Below are 8,286 nucleotides of genomic sequence, written 5' to 3' on the forward strand. Positions count from 1 at the left end.
GTTGAGATGATTTGAGAGATGATGTTGATAGAGGATGGAGTTGCAGGAAATGGGTCTATGAGGAGGACTAGAGAAAAGGTTCATGGACGTAGTGAAGGAGGACAGGAGAATGGTTGTTGCGATCGAGGCTGATCCCTTTTTTGTTGAACAGCTGAAAGACAAAGAAGTCCATCTGGGAGTATTTGTACAAATGATGATGTACTTTTTATGTACCTGGACAAATGTGAACACAAACAGATGATCCATGTGTTTTCACAGGGGTTTATTTGTTTCATTTTTTATTTATTTGTCTCCTTTCTTTTGACAATATTCAAGAAAAACAGGGAAGTAGCCTCTTTAGTTACAATGTCCTTGACACAGCATAGATTTAATGAGCATATAGTAAGTGTTTATATATCTATATATATATATTCTGCAATAACACTTGTAGAATTTATATAATAACGTAAAAAATGTGAGTATTTATGTCCATTTGTCGTGTTTTCTCCTCATACTAGGTCGTTCATAATAGAACTCCCATCCCCCATGTGCTGCACTTCCCGCAGGGAGGGAAGGGGGCGCTGTTGAGTCGATTGAGCCGCTCTGATACAATCTACCGAAAGGGGGGGTGAGGGGAAAAAAACACAACTGGGGCAGGTCGCTCTTTGTTTCTGGCTAGGAAGAGAACCGAGAAACACTGTGAGCGGTCAGAATCCAAACAGCAACTTTCTCCACTTGTGTAAGTTTGTTATCGTTCAGTTTCTCGCGGAGTTTCTCCGAGTCTCGCGCCGCTGTTGGAGGAGACATGCGGTTCTGTAGGATTTTTTTTTCCTCGCGTCGGAGAAAAAGACGAGACCGACATTAGTAGAGCAGCGCTGCTGCTGCGGCGCGGCTGAGTGCAATGAATGAAAATTATTTCAGGAAAAAAAGCGAAGAGCGGAGCGCCGGGCCAAGTGTACGGGAGGCGCGCTGGATCAATCGGCTGCCTCTGTGAGGGAGGCTCATTTATCGGCAGAATCCGCTCGGAAAAAGCTGATTTTTGTCGCTAATTGACAAGAAAGAGCATGTCCGGCCGGCACGGCTAACACAGCTAGCTAGCTCCGACGCTAACCGTACTGAGCTTATATGTTGTGTTAGATTAGATTCAGTCAGTTTTGTCCTCAATTATTGACTTTATTATAATTCCTAAATTATTTCAATCTATCACAGGTCTAAGCTAAAACATACAACGGGAAAATAACGTTATTTCTAACTGTTACGTGAAATATAAAGCCGGCTAGGCCTGCTAACGTTAGCTTAGTTTATAAAAGTAGTTAATAACAAATTCAGACACCCAATTGTCAACAAATATACGGTGTTTACATCTATTTGGTGTTAGGAACCTGTTTCTGAGTAAATGTGGCTAATTACTAGTTGTAAATTAAACATTTTAGAACATTTATTTTACTTTTGCATCACGAAAAGCTTTATTAGTAACTTTATGTCAAGAAATTTTTTTTAACCAAATGTTCTCGTTTATGCAACATGTCAAAATTGTTTATACTTTTTATGCTTTATGTTATGTTGGGTATTGCTGTCAAAACACAAAATAATTGAAGTTTAGACTCGATTTCTCTTTAAATCTGCCTCAAACATCGACTAATTCTCCGATTTCAGTTCCAAAATTTATATAGTTTAGTTATTTGTGATTGTGCTTTTATTTTGTAAACACAGTGCAAACTCTTTTTGTGGGATTTTCTATTTATTTATACAGAGGTTTATTTATGTATCTCATGTTTTATACGTTCCAACTTTTCAAAATATATTAACAAGTGCCTTTAATTATAAAGCTATATTTTTTTGTTGAACATATAAAAGTACATATTTACTATTTTTAATTTTTTTCTGATTCAGTGTGTATATATAAAATTCTTTTTTTTTTTAAAGACAAATCAGTTATTAAAACTTAATTGTTCATTTAGATCTTCCAGGAAATAGACAGGATCCATCTCCTTATTTTTATGACAGTAAAACCATAATTTTGACATTCAGTCACTCACTTTTGTTTTCTCAGGGGTACTTCCTGCTGCCACACATTCCTTCCTTCGCCTGAGAGATGTCCACTCCTGACCCCCCGATGGGAGGGACACCTCGCCCGGGTCCCTCCCCAGGTCCGGGTCCATCTCCGGGCGGCATGCTGGGCCCCAGTCCCGGACCCTCGCCGGGCTCGGCTCACAGCATGATGGGGCCTAGCCCAGGACCTCCGGGATCGGGACACCCCCACCCTCCACAGGGACCCTCAGGATATCCTCAGGACAACATGCACCAGATGCACAAAGTACAGAAACTTTCTCGCATTTTTTTTAAATGCATAAATTATTATAATTCTTGACTTTCATGGGACTATTTATTCGGACTATCTATGATTAAATTCAACAAAGCATGTTTAAAAAATAAATTCTTCTTTATTTACTTTTCGTTTTCCACACTTGTAGCTTACAAACCCAGACATTTATAGAATAAATATTTTAGTAAACATTTGATTTTTGTCTTGCAGCCAATGGAAGCCATGCATGAAAAAGGAATGCCCGATGACCCTCGCTACAGTCAGATGAAGGGCATGGGCATGAGACCGGGAGGACACAGTGGGATGGGACCCCCTCCAAGCCCGATGGATCAACATTCCCAAGGTACGATACCTGTATCATCCCTCTTTTTTTTAATGTAAAAACAAATAAAAGCACGGCGATTTTGAAATGAAGGATTCTTTGTTTTATTGAGTTTTTCCTCAAAAGATGCATAAATGAAAGTGGATGATGCACACAGACATGTTTTGTGAGTGTGAACTCACCCAGCCAGTTTCTCCTCTTCTGTTGCCTGTAAGAGCGGGAGGGGGCGGAGCTATGGGGCTTCCCCTTTCAGACAACAATAAAAGCAGCTGCATCTACAAAACCAGACAGTCACTGAGCAAAAGAGGATTCACAGAGAGGGGAGCACTACAGGACTGTTTAGGTTTTGAGCCTGCACGAGAAGTACTTTGACGTGTGTAGTTTGACGTTGGTATTGTGTACTTTCTCAAAGGTTACCCGTCTCCTTTGGGAGGGTCGGAGCACGCGCCCAGTCCTGTCCCAGCCAACGGCCCCCCCTCAGGCCCTGGGGCTGGCCCCATGGAAGCCGGAGGCGACCCCAGTCAGGTTATGGGCCAACCGAACCGTGGTGCTCCTCAGGGCCCGGGGGTGCCACCTGGTCCTGGCGGGCCACCGGGTGGTGCCGGTGGACCCGCTTCTTTTACCCAAAACCAGCTGCACCAACTCAGGGCTCAGATCATGGCTTACAAGATGCTAGCACGGAATCAGGGGCTTCCGGAACACCTGCAGATGGCCGTTCAGGGCAAAAGACCCATGCCCGGGATGCAGCAGCAGCCCATGCCAAACATGCCCCCCTCTGCAGGACCTGGAGGCGGCCCCGGTGCCGGCCCGGGACCAGCTCAGGCCAACTACAACAGACCACATGGTGGGTTTAAAAACACTCCTTCAAGTAGAGCTGTCACGGGGATGCAATAATGTAATAGTCGACTAATCATTCATTATTTTTTCCGATTAGTCGACTAATCAGGTCATGTGGAAAGAGGATGTAAAGCACACATCTTAACCATCATTAGCTTCAAACTAACTAAAAATAAATAGAATGAAGATGATAGTTAATTAAACTTTTAATGAGTCGTGCAGCCTCTGTCCTTCATTAGATTCTGGTATTAAAACAAGATTAAACTAGAAAAGTTGCATTACCTGCAATAAAGCTAGTGTGATGCTTTTTGCTGAAAATTTTGACACAATTGACTCTAAAATGCTGCAGGCTATTTGCAAAATATTAAATTTGCTAAAAGACTGGAAATTTAGTTAAAGAACTATGAAAGAACGCTGAAGTTGACCTAAAATTCTGAAAATTTTGAAGTTAATTTGCTTAAAAAATCTATTACATGCCAAATTTGCAAAAATGTTTAGTGTGTCGCTTAAATATGAACTAAACTCAAAATTAGCCCAAAAAAACCCCAGGAAACACCAAATTAGCCAAAAAAAAGCTAACACGTTGTTTAAATGCTAGCTAACTCAGAAATAGCCTAACATTTCTCGGTGAAAAAATTTAGTCAAAAATGTTAGCCTGCTGCTAAAATAGAAGCTAAACGCTAACTTGGCATCTAAAACCCCAGTAGATAACAAATTACCCAAAAACGTTAGCATGTTGCTTAAATATTAGCTAAACTCTGAATTAGCACAAAAACCTCAATAAATAATAAATTAGCTAAAAAAAATAACTTGTTGCTTAAATACTAGGTAAACTCCAAAATAGCCTAAAATTTCTTAGTAAACTATTTTAGTCTAAAACTTTAGCATGTTGCTAAAATAGAAGCTAAGCTCTAAATTAGCCTAAAAACCTCCAGTAGATAACAAATTAGCCAAAAATGTTAGCACGTTGTTAAAATATTTGCTAAACTAAAATTTTTCTGAAAATGACTATAAAAAGATTAAAACATAGCCCATGAATATATTTTAAGGCTTGTTGCTAATCTACTTCAATTTTTGAAATTTAAAGACTTTTTGATTCATTTCCCATGAATCATATACTGTGAATACTTAATAAACATTCACACAATTAAATGAGGTCAGTATCTGAAACAACAAGTTATTTTTCACAAAAGATAAAGTTTTGATTTTACTGACTTAGATATAAAAAGTGCATTTTTTGGTGCTAAACGCTCACAACTTTGTTTAACTTTACTACACTCTTACTCCATATAGTATAAAGTAACAACTAATCGACTATTAAATTGATTGTCAACTATTTTAATATTCGACTTATTGTGGCAGTTCTACTTGCAAGTAGAAGAAAGCACAATATTTACAGGTGGTTGTTCTGTTTTTTGTTTTATAGGGATGGTAGGTCCCAATATGGTCCCTCCTGGACCTGCAGGAGTTCCACCTGGTATGCAAGGCCAGCCTGCCAATGGACCTCCAAAATCATGGCCTGAAGGTACCCCTCAATCTAACAACTAACCGCCCCCAAGCTGTCTTTTTAATATACCTTACACATTGTGACCTCCTCCCATCCTCACCTGTAGGACCAATCGTGAACGCTGCTGCTCCATCCAACCCTCCTCAGAAGCTGATTCCACCTCAGCCCACCGGCAGACCCTCTCCCGCTCCCCCCTCAGTGCCTCCAGCTGCCTCTCCGGTGATGCCTCCTCAGACGCAGTCCCCGGGCCAACCTGCACAGCCTCCCCCTATGATGCTGCACCAGAAGCAGAACCGCATTACCCCCATCCAGAAACCCCGCGGGCTGGACCCCGTAGAGATCCTCCAAGAGAGAGAATACAGGTGAGGCGCCGCTGGGCTTAGCAGCAGCGTTGAAGGACATTAGGTGTGTTTGAGATGACTTGCACCATGCCTGGCGGAGGCGGGGAAAGGCGTTTAAGATGAAGGTGAGCAGCAAGACTGAACAAGAACAGGAAGTCGGGGTTGTCCTTGACATTCAGTTGAATTTTAAAGTAACTGTCTTCCTCAGAATGATATTTTCTGTTATGTTTTTTATATACAATTATAACATCTGTCAGTGGACAACGGATGGAAAATTGTCGCTGGGTTACTTTAACGTGCACTGCCCCTGAGAAATAAATAAAATTAAATTTCAAATTAACTTTTGAAGGCAACAATAACACAGATGATTTGAATTTTTTTTGTTTTTCCAGAAACAGTTACAAAATCATTTAGCACCAGTCACTTCTGATCAGCTTCACGGCAAACTACAAGAACTATCAGGGCACCGTTTCCCACAATGCATTGTTTTGTAGTCCCCAGACTACTTGCAGCCAGCGCAGAACACGTTCTTTCTCATCCTAATTTTTTTTTAAGAAATTTTTTCCGTGTCGCCATTTATTCAAGTTATAAACTGACCAACCAGATGCCTCAGGAAAAGCATGTGGCTCCCGCTGGCCCCGCCTGGAACATTTGATTGACAGATTCCTCCGAGCCGTTTTTAATGGGAGGGCTGTGGGCTTCAAACAAGCTGGAACAACCGGTTGCAGTTGGTTACAATATGGCGGTTGACGTATCAGGAAGTGACGGCGAAGGCTCTGGGTTGCATTTCCTATGGGGGACCTCAACGCTTGCTATGTCCAGTTCTTATTGAAGGTCTATGCGCACATGTGACGTTTGAGCAAAAATTAACAAGTATACATTGAGCTGCAGGCGATTTGCGCAGCGCTGCGTCCACCTTGGTCATCTCAAACATGCTTATTGTCTTGCAAACTATTTTGTGCGTCTGATTCAATATTTTTTCCTAGAAAAATACAAATTGAAGTCTTTAGTGATGGTTAAAAATGTTTCTTTATTTGAAATGGCCAAAATTTAACTTATTTTCTGAGCTTTACATTGTAAAGAAACTCAAACTGAGATTGACATTTAGAACTAAAAACAAATGTGAATTATTTTTGATCCTGTTTACATATTTTGGGCCTGTTTTAGGTTTGTTTTCAATCCTAACATGAACCGCATGCCTTACTTTTGTCATTTAGGCTTCAGGCTCGTATCACTCACCGCATCCAGGAGCTGGAGAACCTGCCCGGCTCTCTGGCTGGTGATTTACGGACCAAGGCCACCATCGAGCTGAAGGCCTTGAGGCTTCTCAACTTCCAAAGACAGGTAAAAGCCATCACTGCCGTTCTAACTCAGAACCATCTTAATCTACCTTAAGACGAGCGTTTCACGGATCCCTGTTTACCGTTAAACTTGAACAGCTGCGTCAGGAGGTGGTGGTTTGCATGCGGCGGGACACTGCTCTGGAAACCGCGCTGAACGCCAAAGCTTACAAACGCAGCAAACGCCAGTCTCTGCGAGAGGCCCGCATCACAGAGAAGCTCGAGAAGCAGCAAAAGATCGAGCAAGAGCGGAAACGGCGCCAGAAACACCAGGTATGAGCTGGAGAAGAGGTGAAGTCACCTCCAATGTAAAGAGCCAAATCAAAGAGAAGGGTTCAGAGTTTGATGAGTGCTGTTGTTCTACAGGAATACCTCAACAGCATCCTGCAGCACGCCAAGGACTTCAAGGAGTACCACCGCTCCATCACAGCAAAAATCCAGAAGGCCACCAAAGCTGTCGCCACTTACCATGCCAACACGGAGCGCGAGCAGAAGAAAGAGAACGAGCGGATTGAGAAGGAGAGAATGCGGAGGCTGATGGTGAGACATCTGAACTGCATCTGACAGGAAGGAAATGAACACGACGTTGAAGGGTGCTGGGCGTGCTGTTCCATGCGAACATCTAAACCACATTTGTCAAAGTCGAGGCCCGGGGGCCGAACCCGGCCCTCCGGGTTATTACATCCGGCCCTCCAGATCATTTTATTTTATTGTTATTAACGGCACGATATTACAGTTCGATAATTTCTAACTTGTATAATTTTGACAAAATATATATTTTGTCGCAAGTAAAATATTGAAAGTTATTTAAGTTTAAGTTGATTTATTCTGGAATAATATTCCTGCCTTTTTATTATTCATAATTATGTTTAAAAGTTACAGATTTAAAGTTTAGAAAATTGTCATTATGCTAGCTTTTTGGACTATTTTGGCATGTATAAGAATTTTTTAGGCTATTTTGAAACTTAGCTAATATTTCAGCTTCATGCTAGCTGTTTTGGCTAATTTGGGATTTTTCTTCTTAAGTTTCTTAGGCTGTTTCGGAGTTAGGCTAACATTTACACGCTAGCTGTTTTGTCTAATTTAAGCTTTTTTAGTTTTTTTAGGCTATTTTGAAGTTTAGATATTTTTTCAGCTACATGCTAGCTAACCTGTTTTTTTTTTTAGGCTAATTTGGCATTTAGCTAATACTTCAGCTGGCTATCAATTTCAGCATCTTCATCTATCAGCACTAGCATTTTCTGCAGCCAAATTCAGCTTACAGCATTCACACTATCATTATCACAGGTAATTCTATATGTCTAGTTTATAATTATGACAAAAAGTTATGGTTTTAAAAATGTAGTTTTAGAGTGTTCACTAAATGTTTGTCCTGTTCAGCCTGTGATCTAAGGTGTGTTTTGGATTGTGGCCCCCTGTGTGATTGAGTTTGACACCCCTGATCTAAACGGTGTTTCTGAATCTGCTTCCAGGCTGAAGATGAAGAAGGTTACCGTAAACTCATTGACCAAAAGAAAGACAAGCGTCTGGCTTACCTGCTGCAGCAGACAGACGAGTACGTGGCCAACCTCACAGAGCTGGTGCGCGCCCACAAAGCTGCTCAGGCCCTAAAGGAGAAGAAGAAGAAGAAGAAA

At 41.3% G+C, this 8,286-nt stretch overlaps 1 protein-coding gene across 1 annotated transcript in view; it reads left to right on the top strand.

The window, feature by feature from the left end:
* Positions 1-560: 560 nt before the first annotated feature.
* Positions 561-8,286, top strand: part of smarca4a (SWI/SNF related, matrix associated, actin dependent regulator of chromatin, subfamily a, member 4a) — a 20,661-nt gene continuing 12,935 nt past the window's right edge. Inside the window, exons 1-10 of the mRNA XM_024271734.2 lie at positions 561-718; positions 2,033-2,296; positions 2,516-2,648; positions 3,040-3,471; positions 4,891-4,989; positions 5,078-5,333; positions 6,530-6,656; positions 6,752-6,925; positions 7,019-7,192; positions 8,125-8,166. Coding sequence (XP_024127502.1) covers positions 2,075-2,296; positions 2,516-2,648; positions 3,040-3,471; positions 4,891-4,989; positions 5,078-5,333; positions 6,530-6,656; positions 6,752-6,925; positions 7,019-7,192; positions 8,125-8,166 — 1,659 coding nt within the window. The 5' untranslated portion in view covers positions 561-718; positions 2,033-2,074. The remainder of the gene's footprint in view (positions 719-2,032; positions 2,297-2,515; positions 2,649-3,039; positions 3,472-4,890; positions 4,990-5,077; positions 5,334-6,529; positions 6,657-6,751; positions 6,926-7,018; positions 7,193-8,124; positions 8,167-8,286) is intronic.

This window comes from Oryzias melastigma, linkage group LG8, assembly GCF_002922805.2.
Source record: "Oryzias melastigma strain HK-1 linkage group LG8, ASM292280v2, whole genome shotgun sequence".
Taxonomy (NCBI): Eukaryota; Metazoa; Chordata; class Actinopteri; order Beloniformes; family Adrianichthyidae; genus Oryzias; species Oryzias melastigma.